This window comes from Thamnophis elegans, chromosome 8 (genome assembly GCF_009769535.1).
Source record: "Thamnophis elegans isolate rThaEle1 chromosome 8, rThaEle1.pri, whole genome shotgun sequence".
Classification (NCBI taxonomy): Eukaryota; Metazoa; Chordata; class Lepidosauria; order Squamata; family Colubridae; genus Thamnophis; species Thamnophis elegans.
In genome coordinates, this window is record NC_045548.1 from 39,324,010 (window position 1) to 39,344,463 (window position 20,454).

Consider the following 20,454-nt stretch of genomic DNA (forward strand, 5'->3'; position numbering starts at 1 on the left):
AATTGAATGGTGGAAATACAATCAAGGCCATAAATACCTGGGCAATACCAGTTATAAGATACACAGCTGGTATAGTTAACTGGACACAAGCTGATTTGGACATTTTGGACCGAAAAACCAGGAAACTAATGACAATGCACTACAGTTTAGATCCACGTGGTGATACTGATAGACTGTACCTGCTGTGCAAGAACAAGCTATCCGCACAAATGCCATTAAGACCAAAATCGAAAAATCCTCTGATGATGCCAAATGCAGACTTTGCAAAGAAGCTGATGAAACTGTTGATCACATATTCAGCTGCTGTAAAAAAAAATTGTGCAGACTGATTATAAATTGCGGCACAATTCAGTAGCACAAATGATCCATTGGAATTTGTGCAAAAATTATAATATTAAAGCAGCAACAAACTGGTGGGAACATCAGCCTGAAAAAGTCACCGAAAATCAGATGGTCAAGATCTTGTGGGATTTCCGTATGCAAAAGGACAAAACACCAGACATCACACTGGTTGAGAAAGATAAGGTCACAATCATAGACATTGCAATACCAGGTGATAGCAGGGTCGCCGAGAAGGAACATGAAAAAATCGCAAAATACCAGGACTTAAAAATTGAAATTCAACGACTATGGCACAAACCAGCAGTGGTAATTCCAGTGGTAATTAGCACACTGGGTGCTATTCCAAAAGCACTGGAATTACATTTAAAACAGTTAAAAATTGACAAAATCACCATCAGTCAAATGCAAAAAGCTGCACTGCTTGGATCTGCATGCATATTACGAAAATATGTTATGACGTCCTAGGCCCCTGGGTGGGGCCCGACTCTTTCTTGCATATCTGAATTTTTGAACAAGTTATTAATAAAAGACAATTCCTCATACAGTAAAGTGTTAAACAGAGGAAACTATGTTTAAAATGTCTTGAGCATGGGCATAAGTGAAAGATAATGGTGGTTAACTTTCATTTATTTATAGATAATACTGCTGGATTCCTTTTGTTTTAATCAAACCTACCACTGATTTAATTGTTGTACTCCTTTGTAACAAGTATCAGTGATATATTTCACAACTGTTTTTCATAAGAAACTTGTGTTCATTAAGCATTCATTGGGTTGTCCATGTTTAGATTTGTTATTCAAATTATTTTTTGCCATAACCATTCATTGTGATTGAATTGGTAAATGCTGATACATCTCCATTCTACAATAGGTTGACACCTTTTATTTCTTGTTATTTTTGATTGACTGCTTTACCTATACAGTATTATAAATGCCTATTCTTGCAAATCATCATATTTAGGACATTGAAGCATAAAATATAGCTTGGCTTATTACCTTTGCTGGTAGATTTTCAAGCAGTGAAGCAATTTAAGTGAATATATATATATATATTATTCACTTAAGAACTGTGGCAAGAAAGGTGGTATAATGGGCTTAGTGACCAAAGTTACAATGGCATTGAAAAAAGTGACTGATGACCATTTTTCACACTTAGCGACCATTTTCACACTTAGTGACCGTTGCAGCATCCTCATGGTCACGCGATCAAAATTTTGATGTTTGGCAACAGATTTGTATTTATGATGGTTTCAGTGTCCTGGGGTCATATAATCACCTTTTGACAAAGTCAAATGGGGAAACCAGATTCACTTATTGGACTCCAATTGCGCAGAGCCAGCCGAGGTACCGGGGGAAGGTCTTGAACGGCATCTTTGGATTGACTTCCAGTCTGTTACTCCTGAGGAAGTGGACAAGGCCATCGGAGCAGTGAGTGCCTCCACGTGTGTACTGGACCCGTGCCCCTCCTGGCTGGTCGCGAACAGCAGGGAGGTGACATGGAGCTGGATCCAGGCGATAGTTACCACCTCTCTCCGGGAGGGGTTCTTTCCACCCCCCCCTAAAGGCGGTGGTGGTGAGACCCCTCCTGAAAAGGCTGTCTTTGGATCCAGCCATTTTAAATAGCTATCGTCCGGTCTCCAACCTCCCCTTTGTTGGGAAGGTTGTTGAGAAAGTGGTGGCCTCTCAGCTCCGGCGGTCCTTGGATGAAACCGATTATCTAGACTCCTTTCCGTCTGGATTCAGGCCTGGCTACAGCACAGAAACTGCTTTGGTCGCAATGACCGATGATCTCTGGAGAGCCAGAGACGGGGGCCACACCTCCTTCCTAGTGCTCCTTGACCTCTCAGCAGCCTTCGATACCATCGACCATGGTATCCTCCTGCGACGGTTGTGAGAGGTGGGGGTGGGAGGCACCGTTCTTCAGTGGTTCTCCTCCTACCTCTCGGACAGGTCATAGTCGGTGTTGGTTGGAGGGCAGAGGTCGACCCCTAGGCCCCTTAAGTATGGGGTGCCACAGGGTTCGGTCTTGTCCCCCCTCCTGTTTAACATCTACATGAAGCCGCTGGGTGAGATCATTCGGCGGCACGGGATAAAATATCATCAGTACGCGGACGATACACAGTTGTATCTGTCCGCCCCGTGCCAACTCAGTGAAGCGGTTGACATGATGTGTCAGTGCCTGGCGGCTGTCAGGGTCTGGATGGGGGTAAACAAACTTGCTCTCAATCCTGACAAGACCGAGTGGCTTGTGTTTTTCCCTCCCAATAATTGGCCATGTATTCCAACTCTCAGGCTGGGGGGTGAAATTATACGCCCCTCAGACAGGATTCGCAATTTGGGAGTCCTCCTGGATCCACAGCTGACTTTAGATCACCATTTGTCGGCTGTGACCAGGGGAGCATTTGCCCAGGTTCGCCTGGTGCACCAATTGCAGCCCTACCTGAACCGGGAGGCTCTCACAACAGTCACTCACACCCTTGTGACCTCAAGACTGGACTACTGCAACGCGCTCTACATGGGGCAGCCCTTGAAGAGTGTTCGGGGACTTCAGCTTGTCCAGAATGCAGCCGCGTGAGCGATCGTGGGTGCGCCTCGGTACACCCATGTTACACCTATCCTCCGGAAGCTGCACTAGCTGCCTATTGGTCTCCAGATACGCTTCAAGGTGCTAGTTGTCACTTATAAAGCCCTACATGGTATTGGACCTGGGTACTTGAGAGACCGCCTCCTGCCGATTACCTCCCAAAGACCCATTAGATCCCACAGACTAGGCCACCTCCGAATTCCATCTGCCGGCCAATGCCGGCTGTCAACTACCTGGAGGAGGGCCTTCTCTGTGGCTGCTCCGGCCCTCTGGAACGATCTCCCCGTGGAGATTTGGACCCTCACCATCCTTCAGGCTTTCCATAAAGCCGTTTAAGACCTGGCTGTTCCAGCAGGCCTGGGGCTGCTGAGTTCCATCCCCACTCGAACTGGTGTGCTTGTTGAGAGCTTTTAAATTGCTTTTGTATTGTTGTTTGTTTTTGTTTTCTTTCCTTTTGTATTGTTCCCCTTCCCTTTCGGTTTTGTTAGCCGCCCTGAGTCCCTCGGGAATAGTGCGGCATACAAGTTGAATAAAACCTCTAAACCTCTAAACTTATGTTACTAACTTATCAGCTGCAGTCATTCACTTAAGAACTGTGGCAAGAAAGGTGGTATAATGGGCTTAGTGACCAAAGTTACAATGGCATTGAAAAAAGTGACTGATGACCATTTTTCACACTTAGCGACCATTTTCACACTTAGCGACCGTTGCAGCATCTTCATGGTCATGCGATCAAAATTTTGATGTTTGGCAACAGTTACAATTTATATTTGTAAATTGTAGTTATGTTGAAATAAAAAAAATATTACAATACTATTTTTGCGTTGTATGAAAATTTTTGTTGCTCTGTATAAAATTTTTTATCAAACACCCCCCCCCCGGTCAAAGGTGCCCCTCTTTACTGAAAATCTGGTCACCTTAGTGATGGAGCACGTACAACCTCTGGTGGCAAGCTGTTCCCCTGGTTGTCCTCACTGTTCTAGGTTACTTCTCTCCTTGATTCATTGCTTCTTTTATTTTTTTTATTTATTTATTAAGAAAATTGATATGGCCGCCCAACTCACTCATGATGACTCTTCGCAATTTACTGAAGTAAAACTCCATTACAAAACCCAATAAACTCTCAACCCCCTGGTGATCAGATGTTGAGGCTCAGTGCAGAGAAGAGCAACAAAGAAGATTAGGAAAAATAGGAGGCTAAAACATATAAAGAAAGGTTGCTGGAACTGGGTTGTTGTTTTTAGTTGCAAAGTTGTGTCCGACCAATTGCGACCCCATGGACCACGTTCTTCCAGGCCTTCCTGTCCTCTACCATCCAGTCCATTGAAGCTCACGCCAACTGCTTCAGTGACTCCCTCCAGCCACCTCCTTCTCTGCCATCCCCTTCTTCTTCTTTTGCCCTCCATCATTCCCAGCATGAGGCTCTTCTCCAGGGAGTCCTTCCTTCTCATTAGGTGGCCAAAGTCTTTGAGTTTCCTCTTCAGGATCTGGCCTTCTAAAGAGCAGTCAGGGTTGATCTCCTCTAGGACTGACCAGTTGGATAGCCTTGCAGTCCAAGGGACTCAATGCAGGAGTCTCCTCCAGCACCAGAGTTCAAAGGCCTCCATTCTTTGCTACTCAGCCTTCCTTCTGGTCCAACCTTCACAGCCATCCATTGCAAATGGGAAAACCACAGCTTTGACTAGATGCACTTTTGTTGGCAGGGTGATGTCTCTGCTTTTTAGGATGCTGTCTAGATTTGCCATAGCTTTCCTCCCCAGGAGCAAGCGTCTTTTAATTCCTTGGAATTGGGTATGTCTAGTTTAATGAAAAGAAGGACCGAGGTATTGTATTGTGGTTGCTGCAATTAATATACTTAATAACTCCATTTTTATTCTTTATTTTTTAATAATAAGTTTGAATGTTGAATGTTTATTTTATTTATATGCTGCCCTTTCCCCCCGAAGGGGACTCAGGGCGGCTCATAACTCGAACCAGGGAAGGGGGATACAAACAAAAAATTAAAACGACACAAAACAATACATAATTTAAAACACACGACAGTCATACCATTCGAGACGGGGGCAACAATTCTTTAGCCCCAGGCCTGTCGGAACAGCCAGGTTTTAAGGGCTTTGCGGAAGGCCTGGAGGGTGGTGAGGGTTCGAATCTCCATGGGGAGTTCGTTCCAGAGGGTCGGAGCAGCCACAGAGAAGGCTCTCCTCCGGGTAGTTGCTCCTGTTTTTGTAATTACTGTTTTATATTATTATTTTAGTGAATTGTTGTACACCCCTGAGAGTCATTTCTATTGAGATGTACACATTTGAACAATAAATGTATTTTCATATTTAAGGAAAGGCATCATCTATAAACTAAGCAAAGGTGTAGCTTCCAAGATGTGCCCTTGGGATCTTGAAGTTGGTGGGAACCTAGTCAGAGATTAATTGAGGAAAGCTTAATAACAGTTCTTAACTTAAATCCACACAGAATAATACTATTTTAAAAAATCCTATGCACAATAAATAAAATATTATTTTAAAATACATTAAAAAAATAAAAGGAAAAAACCCAGCTCACTTACCAGCAGGCAAAGTCAATCCAGAATGAATGTTAATACAAAGAACTGAGCAAATTAAAATGGTTAAATAGTCCCAGGGAAATATTTTTCAAAGAAAATTTTTTCCACACGAGCCAACCTCCAACGTCCGTGCCCCTCCCATCCAGGAAATCCAGGAAGGAACAGTTGCTACTCTAGCCAAACTATTTCCTGGGGCTCTATGGTACTGGGTCATTTTTTCTTCTAAAAGTAAGTAAAATGGGTGGGTGGGGGTCCGTTTTCTTGCTTTAACGTTTTAATATCTTCAATGAAAGTACTGAGACAGAGAGAGGTTAGTCAGACAGAGTGTCTTTTATCTTGCCCCGGTTAGGATTTCTTAAGCAAATCCACTGGGCTTTCAACATGAAGCCAGAAAATCGGGACTTTTTTAAAACGCCCCGCGACACGGGACAAATTGTTAGAAATTGTGACTGTCCCGCTGAAATCGGGACGTCTGGTCACCTTACCTTAAGAGCCCATTTTGTGTTTTCATTGTCACTCTTTCTTTTCCTATACATTTTTCCTAAGCACACTACTGATTACATTTGACATTACATAAAAGATGCCCCTTACTTTTTAGGAAGGACCAGTATAATATCTTTCAGAAATATTTTGCTCGTTCCCAAACTATTTAAGCTACATTTAACACTTTGTTATCCTCTATTAACAGTACTTTATTGCTGAAGCTATTCAAATGAACAGAGGTTTTTTATTTTATTTCATGAATTCACATATTCCCATTAGTGGCAACACACAACTGGTTGCCATAGGAATAGCTGTGTAACATTGCAATTAACAGAAGATTGCAAATTCAGCAAAACAATAAAATGGAGGAGAGGAACAGAAAAAATATCAATTCAATCAATATATTTAATATATTTAATAAGAAGCAAGCTGCAAATACTGTAACTGAGCACCTTATGTAGATATATTGTTTTTCAAAACAAAGCAATTTTTTTAAATCATAAGTTTGATAATAAAAGCTTATAAAAGCTCCTTTAAATCAAGCTCAGCTTCTGTTTTTTTTTCCACATAAAACAAAATTGCTTGTTAACTTATCATCTTGGTATTTTCTGGCAGTGTCTTATCTAAATTCCAATCAGATTCAAACTTGCTTATCTTTTGGAGATCAAGCAGGCTAATCTCAGGCATGTTTGGGCATTAGTGAATTGGATATTTGGTTTAATCTAGCACTTTCAAGAAACATCAAGTGCATGTGCAAGAGCTTTATCACTCTTTTCTGAGATTTTTGGGTACTTTACATATTTGTCAGCCCTACTAGGTAGACCAACAAGAAAATCAACTCACAGGAATTATATTGAGATTGCTTTAATAACAAAATTTTCCAAGTTTGATTACAGAGAGCCCTCAACTTACCATCACTTGTTTAGTGATCATTCAAAGTTACAACGGCATTGGAAAAAAAGTGATTTGTGACAATTTTTCATGCTTTTGATCCTTGCAGCATGGTTACATAATCAAAATTCAAACACTTGGCAACTGGCATGTATTTATGCCTGTTGCAGTGTTTGGGGATCATGTGATCACCTTTGGGGACCTTCAAGCAAAGTCAGTGGGGAATTCAGATTTATTTAACAACTGTGTTACTAACTTAACAACTTCAGTGACTTACTTAACATTGGTAGCAATAAAGATTGTAAAATGTGGCAAAACAACTGTCTTGGTTACCAATAGAAATTTTGGACTCAGTTGTGGTTGTAAGTTGATGACTAATTGTATGCTGCACCCCTTCCCCCTGAGCCATTTCTGGATGTTAAATTAGAACTAAAAATTTAAATTCTAAACTAATAACAAACATCAAAAGGTGAAAAAAAATTATCCTAAGGTGGCCATTTAATGATGGGGGAGTGTTCTCATGGGACTAGCCAGCCGCACAGTTGGGTGGTTTTCTGTGTCACTTATCCAAGGTCACAGAGTCAAGTTTTAACCCCTTTAAAAAGTATTAAAAGACAAATGTAATCTACCAATGGAATGAATGGAAATTGGTTGTAAGTTAAGAGGATATAAAAGGTTCTTGTGACAAGGGTAAAGATTTGTTACAGAATACTACAGGAAATGTCTGCAATCATGCTAATGGTTAATAGGAAAAGGATGTTTATTGGAATGATGAAGTGAAAGAGACTAGATGAAAAAGAAAAAAAAAAGTCATAGGAGATAATGTCTAGTGCCAAAATGAGAGAAGGTAAAAGATACTGAATAATGTATATATAGAGAAAAAGACATGTTTCAAAGAAGACAATCAAAGAAAAGAAGGAACTGCTAACATTAAGATAAATATTGAAAACGCAAACTGGTATTAATGGAAATAAAAAGTTGCTTTGAAGTGAATGAAGAAATCTAAATGAGGACACTCATTTGCAATGAGTGAATGGAACCTTCAAAAAAGAAATAAAACATTTGGGATAAAACTGATGTGAGGGATTCCTAGAAGGGCTACTTTGTATGGAAATGATAGTAATATATCAAAAAATAGAATAGAAACAAATTCTGTAAATATTAGTGTCCCCAAAAAACCAATGAAAATATGTTTCAAATCCTACAAAATGTTGAAATATTCTAAGGCTGTGTTGAGACTGAACAACTGAAGAATCATTAAAATTTGCAATTTGCTTAAATAATAACTATAACTACGTGAATTGTTTGAAATCCACATCTGCACCTGATAACTAAAAGTGAAAGGTAAAAGAATGAATGTGAAAACTGCAGGGATTTGTTTAATAATTATGTCTTGGAAGGTGCTTTGTTGAATTTTGAATGGGAGAGTACAAAAAACCCTAGTGCAGTGGATCTTTATCACAAGCAAGGGTTTTTCAGGACATACTCTATTTTTGCTCTTTAGATGTGTTTGAAAAGTATATGAATGTAAGAAAGAAAATTGATGTACATTACTTGATTTCGACAAAGTGCATAAGTGACTAGAGCTGAGTTAGGTAATGTTTTGTGTAAATATGCAGCTTTAGCAAGAATACAAGTCATGTTCCTGCAAAGTTGAGGTGATATTGAGATTGTTACCCATTATTTGAACATGTAAAAATATTTTATGCCATATAGGAACCAGGTTTTCAACTAGTAGTTGGATTAACATTGTAGATCAGTGATGGCCTAACAATAAGGAGTGAGCAATACTCTGTGGTTTCTAGTATATAAAAAATAATAATATCAGATCATTGTTTGTTACGGAATGCATTTCAGTTTTGTCTGTCATTGAAATAATTTCTCTTTCTTGGATTCAACCAAATTTCAACCATGGTGAGGGATTTCCTATTTATTTGAATAAATTTCAGTCCTTACAGTCAGATTTCCTATTTATTTGAATAAATTTCAGTCCTTACAGTCAGATGAATGATATCCTATTATGTTGGAGGTATTTTCTTATGGTTTGGCTGCAAGTTTGGTCTACTGCAGCGATGGCGAACCTTTTCGGCACCACACACCCAAGTCAGAACATGTGGGCAGGAACATTCATGTGTGTGTTCCAGACTGCCAGAAACCCAAAGACCAGCTGGCCAACGCGCACATATCTATTTTGGGGTGTTTTTTGACTGTTTTCTGGGCCATTTTTTCAGGCTATTTTCTGGCCCCCAAACAACCAGAAAATAGCCCAAAAATGCCATGGAAATCTGCACGAAAAATGCCCTGGTTTTTGGCCCCTTTCAGACTGTTTTCCATGCTCTGGCACCCATAAAGACCAGCTGGCTGTAAACTAGAAGAGCAGCTGATGATGGAGCACATGACCACAGAGAGGGCTCTGCATGCCACACATGCCATAGGTTCACCATCACGGGTCTAGTGGTTAAGACACAGGCTAAAAAGTGGGAAATCAAGTCCTGCCTTAGTCATGAAAGCCACCTGGATGACTTTGGGTGACAGTTGTTTTCTCTTTCAGCCCAAGCCACCTGACAGGGTTGCTGCGGAGAAAATAAGATAAGATAAGATAAGATAAGATACTTTATTTGTATGCCGCCCTTTTCCCTGGGGAGACTCAGGGCGGCTCACAGTTCAGGGGGAGGGGAGGACAAACCAAGTTACATATAAGACAATACATCATTAAAAGCACAACATTCATACTATTCGGGCAGGGTTAAGGTCTTTAGCCCCAGGCCTGTCGGGACAGCCAGGTTTTAAGGGCTATGTGGAAGGTCTGGAGGGTGGTGAGGGTACGAATCTCCACGGGGAGTTCGTTCCATAGGGTCGGAGCTGCCACAGAGAAGGCTCTCCTCCACGTGGTTGCCAGTCGACATTGACTGGCTGATGGAACTTGGAGGAGGCCTAATCTGTGGGATCTAATTGGTCGAGTGGAGGTGATTGGCAGTAGGCGGTCTCTCAAGTACCCAGATCCAATACCATGAAGGGCTTTGTAGGTGACAACTAGCACCTTGAAGCGTACCCGGAGGTCAACAGGTAGCCAGTGTAGCTCGCGGAGGATAGGTGTTATGTGGGTGAAACGAGGTGCACCCACGATCGCTCGCGCGGCCGCATTCTGGACTAGCTGAAGTCGCCGAATACTCTTCAAGGGCTGCCCCATGTAGAGCACATTGCAGTACTCCAGCCTAGAGGTCACAAGGGCACGAGTGACTGTTGTGAGAGCCTCCCGGTTCATGTAGGGACGCAACTGGTGCACCAGGCGAACCTGGGCAAATGCACCCCTGGTCACAGCTGACAAATGGTGTTCGAAAGTCAGCTGTGGGTCCAGGAGGACTCCCAAGTTGCGGACCCTGTCTGAGGGGCGTAGTATTTGACCCCCCAGCCTGAGAGATGGAACACTTGGCCAATTAGTGGGAGGGAAGCACAGCAGTCACTCGGTCTTATCCGGATTGAGCACAAGCTTGTTAACCCCCATCCAGTCTCTAACAGCCTCAAGGCCCTGGCTCATCACGTCCATCGCTTCATTGAGTTGGCACGGGGCGGACAGATACAACTGTGTATCGTCCGCATACTGGTGGTATTTTATCCCGTGCCGTCGAATGATCTCGCCCAGCGGTTTCATGTAGATATTAAAAAGTAGGGGGGACAGGACCGAACCCTGCGGGACCCCATATGTTAGGGGCCATGGGGTCGATCTCTGCCCTCCGACTAACACTGACTGCGACCTGTCCGAGAGGTAAGAGGAGAACCACCGTAGAACAGTGCCTCCCACCCCCACCTCCCGCAGTCATCGCAGAAGGATACCATGGTCAATGGTATCGAAAGCCGCAGAGAGGTCCAGGAGTACCAGGATAGAGGCATGGCCTCTGTCCCTGGCTCTCCAGAGATCATCGGTCAATGCGACCAAAGCAGTTTCTGTGCTGTAGCCAGGTCTGAAGTCAGACTGGAATGGATCAAGATAAGGAAGAGGAAGGTTTGTGGGTAAAATAGGAAGAGGAAGATGTTTGTAAAAATAATAAATAAAAATAATAAAGATTTGTAAAATAAATAAATAAATAAATTTCTTTTGAAAAAAACTTCGGAGAACAACTAAGTGCCAGATAACAATAAGAGAACCTATCTTCATAAAAGCTAAAAAAGAGGATCAAAAGAAATAAAGACTGATCTATCTAGCATCAACACATAAAGTTTCTAGAAGAGGCCATAAAGTAGTAGACTTGTGAGCATCTTGAAAACTATAATTACCAGAATTCGGTATGCTTTTGTCAACAACATTTTTTTCCTGCTAATATATTTATGTTTTTATTAGGTGTTTTTTTTTTTTTGAAAGACTCTGGAAGTACTATAGACTTACATAGTATAATTTTCAACAAAGTATTAGAAAAAGTACCTCTGACATTTTGTTTAACAAGCTATTTAAGGTGTAGCATTAAAGAAAGACAACTGCTAATATGTTAACACTTTTAAATACCAGAAAGAATATCAAATGGAAAGTCAGTGTCTTAGTCTGGAATATAGAGTGGCTATATTAATTTTATATATTTTTTTAAAAAGTGAACAGAATGATGTATCCTGACTATTGTGTGGGGGGAGGAATTCCATAACCTGTAAGAGAACTTGACAGTTGAACCAATTTTCAAGACAAGTGATGGGTTTTCTATTGTTGGATGTGTTTAAGGGGAAGCTACCCAGTGTAGAATGTTAGTGTTGGATTATTACACTAAATAGATAGCTTGATTCAGTGTTCCCAATGACATCTGCAATCTGATTTTTTAGTTATCCTGTATTGATTTTTTTTTTAGAAGGTTCTTAAATTTGGTTGTGAACTTGTGGATCTTCCTCCTGTAAGATTTTTTTCTCAATCATTTTAAGTGAACAGATGAAAACTACAATCATGCAGATCATAAGATAACTTAGGAGATAGTTTCCACCAGAAAAAAATATCTTTGTAATCAGGACAGTTACAGAAAATCAAAGGCACATTGTATGATTCTATTACATAGATTTAAAAAATAGGAAAATGTGCGTCTCTTTTGAGATGATATAGCAGCAAGGAAATTGGATTTTTTTCCCTGTGTAATCCATCTATTGACAAGAATAGAAAAGTAGTTAGGAAGTGTGTTTTTCCTATTTCTGTCCATATCTAATGATTGCATTATTCTCTATGTTCTTTGTCTGCCTATGTAAATTGAAAAATCCAGGGAGAAAATAAAGAGTAAAAGACATTGTATTGATTTTCTTGGCATTTTAACCATTCAAGTCAGCAGCAACAACAAAGTGACAGTCATGATTGACGTAACAAGGTCACAACAGGTTACAACAGAGCCTTTTGATCTAGCATCTAACCATCAATAACACATAAGGATCTATGTCTGCTAAAATAAAAAGGAAATATAAATTTAAAAATATGAAGTTGGTTAAGTTGAACATTTTTTAAAAAGTACAACTACTTTGAGTAACCTAAACCTTGTTTCACTTGAATAGGTCATTCCTATTTATGCAATATGTAGATAAGTGATTAATTTGATTGACATTTTAGTGCAATCTATGTTTAATGATCTAATTTTATATTTTAAGCCAATGTACAAATTGAATCTCTCATATCTTCAAAATAGGTAACCTTCCAAATTTTGCAATACAATTTACACACACACACACACACACACACACACACACAAACAGGAAGAGGGAGAGGGAGAGAGAGAGAGAGAGAGAGAGAGAGAGAGAGAGAGATGAATTAGAAAAAATGTCAGTATAAAATATCTTAGAGAAAATTGCTTGTAAAGATGTGGGGAAATGTAGTAAAAATACGGGTATTTTAGCACAAACATTTAAAAACAACTTCTAAAGGTAGCACAATCATTTAAAAACAACTTCTAAAGGTACTAAAGAAATGGGATGAATCAATAGAAAGATACCTGCAGAAAAATGAGATTTGAGAGAAAATATATTTTTTGTTTGTGGTATGTCAGGACAAATATCCCTCCTTATTTTGAAAACTTTTTGGGGAAGCACAGTATTATACATGTCATCTTGATCTCCTGGAAAAATGCAGGATATAGATGCAATAAATAATTGTATTTGTACTTATGAAGTCATCACTATTTCTAAAGTCAATCATAAATTTAATTTAGTGAGAATGCTATGTATCCAAAGTGATGGGAGATGGATTGTCCGCAATATGTTCTATTTTAACTTTTCTGCTTCTTGGAGGGGAAAAAGTCCTGCATTTAATCATGGGTTTTTTTTTCTGTTGATACTTTGCTTTTCTATTTCACTTAATTGCAGATTGAGTCTAAAGATGTTGGAGATGTTTACAAGATTCGGCTCAACTGTGATGATTTGATAGACTTTGAGAGCTGGCATTTGAAGTCTTTGCAAATGAAAGAGCTAACTGGTAGACAAGAGGTGAACTTCGACTGCAACTGCTGGTTCTCCCATAGCCAAGAATGCAAAGATATGGTGAAGGAATTTCCTGCATTGAATGAAATCCAGAATACTTTATCAGGTAAAAAACGGGGAAGAAGTAGGAATACCATGAACTAGATTTAGCTTCTAGATTACTTTCTGATTACTTTTGAATTCTTGATTGAATTCTTTTGATATTGATATGTCAATTGTTGATATAATTGCTTGGATTGATTTCCAGAGTTTAAAATACTGATTAATTTTTCAGCATGCTTCATAAATGATTTGTTAGTTCACTAAATGCATTGACTTATTTGTTTCCTTTTATAAACACGTGTATGTCTATATTTGTCTATGTTTGTAAAGTAAAATAAGTCAATGCATTTAGTGAAATGGATGAATAAAATGAAATCATAATATACATTGTATCAACTATCCTAATCTATGAACATTATTGTCAGTTTTCAACAAGGAGCAAGAACAACAACAAATAACAGAAGTATCTCATCTTTGTTTTTAACTTCCAGTCACTAAAGTCCTCTCTTCCTTTCTTGCTTCTCCATTTGTGACTGGGTGGTATACAACAGAGCTACAAAAAATACTTGGCAAATAATAGCTGCCATATCTACTTATGTTGATGTCATATACAAACTTTAGTGCAGAGGCAACATATGAAAATGTCCTTGCTCGGATTAATGGAACCACAGTGGAACTTAACATTTTTTTTCACTCTTTTTGAACTTTCCATAAAAGTTAAGATAAAGTGGAGTAGGTGACAATACACGTTTGGTGCACAAAAGCTTTAAATACATATTGTGGATGTAAATGTGTTGTGGAGGGTTTCTCATGGTCATTCCAATCTTTTCTTTTAACTGATTTTTGTTGACTATCTTGCTCTTGCTAGTAGGACAGCAAATGATTATAGCAATGATAATATTGGCACAACTGTGCTGTTGTGAAGCCATTGGATTGGTTTTGGACTATGAATAGCTTTTTTTAAAATAGTGTTTCCATGTCCTCAATAGTGAGAACTGCAGAGAAACATGGGCAGCAGGTGGTAGTTGCTAATTATGTTGAATTTATTGCCAGGCTTTGAGACTGAACATTTTGTGAAGTATTTGAGTATTTTTTTTAAAGATACACATGCCTTTTCTTCATTGCAGATACAAGATGAAGGTATTTATGAGCTTCAAAATACAATCCTTAAATTTAGAAGAAGCTCATATCTTTTGATAGACAATGTCATAGTATGATTCCATTAACAGATTTTTTTTGCTAAGATAATACAAAGGTTTGTTTTTCTTATTCTTCCCACAAATCTGCTCCAGGGTTTTTTCTAAGTTATCATATTCAGGAGAAAAATGAACTGTTTTCTTCTCACATTTCATCAGATACTATGGACAGGATAATCAACCAGCACATTTGAAGTTATCATTATTTCCTGATAGCTACTGCAAATAGTGGACTTAAAATGGAAAACTATAAAACAAATCTGAGATAGATGTCTGTAGATTCTCAAGCATCCAGGTCATGATTGTCCCAAAGATGCTTTTTAAAAGACAACCGGACTTTCTTGGGGTTTTTCCCTTTTGAAAACATTTCGCTTTTCATCCAACTGAATGGTGGGGAATGGAATGGAAGGACATATTATTTGCAGTCATCTGGTCTGTTAGCAGTCTGACAGTTATTGAGGCCACTTGAGGGTTTATCTGTTCCCTCAAGGTTACCTGAATCAGAATGCAAAACGGGTGTGGCACTTTCTTGGTCCTGCTGAAAGGACTGTGTTATAAACAGGAGACACAATGTATCATATTCCACCCCTTCTGTTGAGAGAGGCTGTTTTAATATAGATGGCCTCTTTGACACATAGATGGCCTCTTTCACACCAGAGGTCTTCTCTGTCCAAAATACGGATATCTGGGAATTTGTCCTGAATCTATGGCCATTCTGGACAGAAAAGGTAATTAGAACAATTAATGAGTAGAATGACTTGCTTCCGGAAGTTGTGAGTGTTCCAACATTGGAAGTTTTAAAGAAGAAATTGGATAACCATTTGTCTGAAATGCTATAGGGTTCCTGCTTCAGCAGAAGGTTGGTCTAGAAAACCTTCAAGTTCCTTTTCAGTTTTGCTATTCTGAACAGTCCTCCCTCAACAGAGGGAAGAGATACAACGCCACCTATTTCCTGTCTACAATATAATGCCACCTATCTTCTCTCCTGTCACAGTCTCAAGAAGTTTCCACATTCATTTGTACTCTGATTCAGGTAACCCGGGGGTACAAATAAAACCCCAAGACTCAGAGCCTCAATGAATTTCAGAGAACTAACAATTGACGTTCAGAATGCTAATGACCAGATGACTGCAAAGAATATAATAGTTCAGTTCCCCATCATTCAGTCATAACTGAAGAAGCTTCTTGATGAGAAGTTGAACATTTTCAAGGGAAACAAACCAAGAAAGTCCAGTTACCCTTTGAAAGTCTAGATGTTGAGACATCTAAAATGGATCAACAATGGGGAAAGCTCAGTACCACACATATCCAGGGACAGGATGGTAATACTTAAGCCTTATGATGTAGGTTAGAGAAGAACAGAAAAGTTTATCTGGACAATATGGGATACTTCACAGAGAAACCATAATCAGGGTTTCATCAATCATTCAGTCTCAAAGATACCAACACCTAAGAAACTTTAAGCCACAAAAAAGACAGAACCGCTAATATTTTAGATGGAGGAAAATGTGATTGTAGGATTATTTGCTTAACTTCAGATCTCCTAACCCATACTATAGTAACACATTTTCTATAGTGCATACTATACAATACTATATGTATTTAAAGTAAGTCGTCCTGTTTTGATGGCAATATTTGGTTACCATTCCAATTGGTGACACCCACAATTTTATTTGAATTATATACTATATTTGAATTAAACATCCCGGTTTTCTTTTGGTGTGGTTTTTTTTTGGGGGGGGGGGTTGGTTGAACAAACTGTATTTTGTTAGCACATTAAAATATATGTGTTTTTATATTTGTGCCTATAAATTAAAGCAATGCAGTGCAATGAGCACTGTTTATCTAACATTGCTTCTTTTTGCAGTACATAAATATATAGTCTCTGTACACACTGGAGATCTGTGGGGGTCAGAAACCTTTGCAAACATTTATATAACAGTTTATGGTGAACGAGGAGATACAGGTGTACGGAAACTCCAAGATTCCTTTATTGAAGGAGATAAATTTCAAAGGAACAAGGTAAAGGATAAAATACCAATATTATTTAAATATGAGCCAACAATAATCAAAATATAATAAATATTTGAATAAAGTATTAGCCTCTTACTTTGATGTAATTACTTTACAGTTTGTTACATGTGGAAGAGCAAACATTCCTTTCTTCCTGTTATAGGCTGGGCTCTGCCCTGCGGGGGTATTGCATAGCCATCAAGCATCATTTCAAAAGAGAAAATATCATGAAATAACAGGACAAAGGAAAGGAAACCAACCAACTTTGTGCTAGCCATGTTGAATACAGCACCAAGCAACCAAAGCTAATAATGAGTGGGGAGTTTGACATAGACTTTGATGAGTTTAATGAGTGGATCTAACTGATCTAACATATAGAACTCAAAACAACTCTTCAGATTAGTTTTTCTGTGTTATTAGCCCAGCAAAGTAAAATAAATATTTGCTTTCATTTCTAAGTAATATTCCTTTGCAAAGGTTATTTACAACTGGGTAGCCATTTTTTGATCCTCTGCTCTCTCTCTTCCAGCCTCCCTTCTCTCAAGAGGCCTCAGGGGAAATGAGAGACTTAAAATGATTCAAAAACTTGAGTTATTTTCCTACAAAAAACCATTGCAACCAAAATAATTATTTACTATTACTTTTTACTACACATATTTTTCTTCTTTTTTGGCAGTCTTGCCTTGTTATGTGTGTGGTGTAGCATGTCAAATGCAAATGTTGCCAGTTCAATGCTATCCTTTACTTCCTTCTTAGAGTTTGGAAAAGCATAATTATGCTGACTGGCATATTCTCTACTAAACTGTCAGTCTCTTGCTCTGGCTGGCAGATCATTTCTCCCTCTCTTTTCTTCAGCTTTCTGTGAAAACTGTCTTCATTAGGTAGTTTTATCCCGCAATGTCCCTCGTCTTCCTTCCTGAACTTTCCGGTCCTCCCTTCAACTCTCTGATCAAAGTTCCTTGAGAGACTTGATTCCTTCAAGAGACTTGCCCTGGGATCTCTTAGAACTAACAGCAATCATTTCATAAGAATTCCCATGGCAGTTCATTGGGCTTTGTTTGTTGCTTGTTTTAATTAACATGTTACACTAACTAATATTCCATAGACACTTCTTCAGGTCTTCAGTTGCACATATCTATCAACTCCTCTCAAAGTTCCTCTTGCTCGGTGCCTTTTTGATACTCTGGAAAAATATTATCCATGTGAAACTGCATTATTTTATATGTCCTATGCTCAGCTTCTATTTGTCTGCTAATAAGAACAGACTGTTTAGGTACCACCATAACAGATGGATCACTTTTGCAGGCTACATGGAGAAGGGTTGGACTACATCAGAAAAGGCAACGTCTAGATTTGCCTGGCTTCCCAAACTGATGCCTCCAAATACGAGTAGACTAGAATTTCTAAAATTCTCAATTGGCACACCAGTAAATATTTATGAAATGCATCAATATGTACAGCATTAATTGAACTGTATTTCACACATTCATTTCATACACACAAAAATATATTTTCACATTCACATATATTCTTTACTGAATTGTTTAGTCTTTCCACCCATCCATATTTTGTTTTTTTCTCATTTTGCAAAGAATAATCATTTTCCATTTTCTTCCATTTTAATACTTTCCTTTCTAATTAACATGTCTTCTCCTATAGCTTATCTTCTAGTAATGAAACAATAGGCTTGATCTTCTATGTGTACTAGAATTACAATCTTTCAGATTTCAGCAATTTATTTTGTTGGAATGATCTATTCAGTATAAGTAACCCTTTGAGTAGTTGCACCTTACATTAATTGTTAAGGTTAAATTTCTGTCGAAGATCTCTGGGTTTAAACATTGAATATTCATTGATGTGATTGAAGAATCAATATTTAGATTTATTCATGGTATCTTTTATAAGGTGTACACATTTTGTATGTAACTTAAATTCAATTTTTACAGGTGGACTCCTTTTTAATAGAAGCAGTCTCCTTGAGCCATTTAAAAAAGATAGTTGTAGGACATGATGGAGAAGGCTATGGTGCTGGAATATACTTAAAAATGGTAACCATTAAGAAATCAGAAACTTCTGACAAAGAATGGGTGTTTCCATGTTGGAACTGGCTAGACACTCATATGGGAATCTGTGACACTGTTTGTGAGTTTAAAACCATAGGTAGGTCTTTTTATTAACTAATCAAGTTGATCATATTTTACCTTCTAATTTGGCTAAATATACATAAAATGTTGATATAGTTTATTTCCAAGACTCAAAAATAACAATTGATTTTAAATAGTTGGAAATACAAAAAATTATATAATAGCAACCTTGATTGTAGATTCTGAGATGTGATAGTAATATCTAAAATACTACTTTATTTTTCCATTGTGTCAAATGAGCTTTTTCTCTCTTAAATCAATATTGGTAACCATAATTTTATAAAGAATAGTATCACATACAGCATGTTCCTATTTATGTCCTGATTGCAAGTATATTTCATTGGACCCATTTGTTATGCCATCTGTCATTATTACTATTATACTAAATACTGTTTGCAGATGATACAGTTTGTGGAACATGGCTTACTTGGATGAGAACAATAAATTAGGACACTAAATAAATTAGGACACTACTGCTATTGCTAAAGAATTCCTTAAGAATTATCTTTAGGAAAGAGACTGAAACCTAAGAGTTCTAAATCTGATATTTAAGATTAATAAAATGAGAATTACATGTTAAATCTTTAAAGGATAACTGTTCATTTATATTGTTGAGGTGTTATTCATGAATTGTTGTCATGGTTATAGCAAAAAGAACTCATCACTGTTCTATAATTCTGGCAAAATGAAGCTCTGTGTTTAAGTTCTATTGATAACAAATTAAGAACCTGAAAAATTCTTTGAAATCAGTGGAATTTAAGAATTATCTAGTAATACTTGCTGTTATTATTATTGCTTTAATTTATCTTAAGGTAAAAGAAGGATCTCCTCTTCAAGATATTCTCCAATTAATCAGCAGATATCAGGTTTATGGATAATGGATATCACCGGATCCGACGTAAATGCTGAAACTAATCCAATGCATTTTACTTTCAACTTTTATGGAGATAAAGGTCATAAAAAGTTGGCACTGCAACTTTTAGGAAAGACAACACAAATCAAAGTAATGTGCCTTTTATTTTAAGGAGAAACAAAAAACCGGTCATGGATAAAAAAAAGTCATGTAAAAATGTTATAGGTATAATGCATCTGGGGCTTGATAAAGGAGAAAAAAATAATGGTCTAAAAAACTGAAACTGTTCTATATACTAACATTAAATCCTGCAACAATTTCTTTGGAGGTAATTCCTCAGAGAAATAATCTTTTTTTAGGCAATGACCTCAAAAATGTTGGCATGTGAAATGATATGTTATTAAAAATAATAGTGGCACAGTTTCAATGAAGCCACACTTGTTTTTCACATCTCAGGATACAGTGGGATATAAATCAAAATTCTGGTCATTGCTTTATTGGAGGTACAAGTTTCTTCTACTATTGAATCCATGTAAATTTTCTTCTATTGCAGTGTTGAAAGCAGCACTCCAAAGAATGTTAGATAGTTTTGTCTAGTCAATTCAACACAATTTCAGGGACATTGTATAAGATTAAAATAATAGCCTATTTTAATTTCTATCTTTTCTGAGTGCTAAGCTAGAAAATGAATCCTATGGCAGGAAGGAGAAATGAACCCCTCATTTTTTTTCAATTCTGACAACTATCTAAGAATGTTGGTTAATGGATATTAGGTTTCATCTATTTCATTTATTTTTTAAAAACATGCATAGCATGGATATAAAATATAGGTACAAGGGGTATGAATAGTTCCCTTAAATTATTAATGCTGTTGCTGCGTTTAGACAGCATTTTATAAAGCCAATGTAACAAACAGTC

The 20,454-nt window shown here is 38.0% G+C and overlaps 1 protein-coding gene across 1 annotated transcript in view; it reads left to right on the top strand.

Annotated features, from left to right (window-relative positions):
* Nucleotides 1-20,454, top strand: part of RP1 (RP1 axonemal microtubule associated) — a 211,589-nt gene that overhangs the window by 129,893 nt on the left and 61,242 nt on the right. Inside the window, 4 exon segments of the mRNA XM_032222943.1 lie at nucleotides 13,175-13,394; nucleotides 16,394-16,548; nucleotides 18,486-18,703; nucleotides 19,503-19,686. Of these exon segments, the coding sequence (XP_032078834.1) occupies nucleotides 13,175-13,394; nucleotides 16,394-16,548; nucleotides 18,486-18,703; nucleotides 19,503-19,686 (777 nt within the window).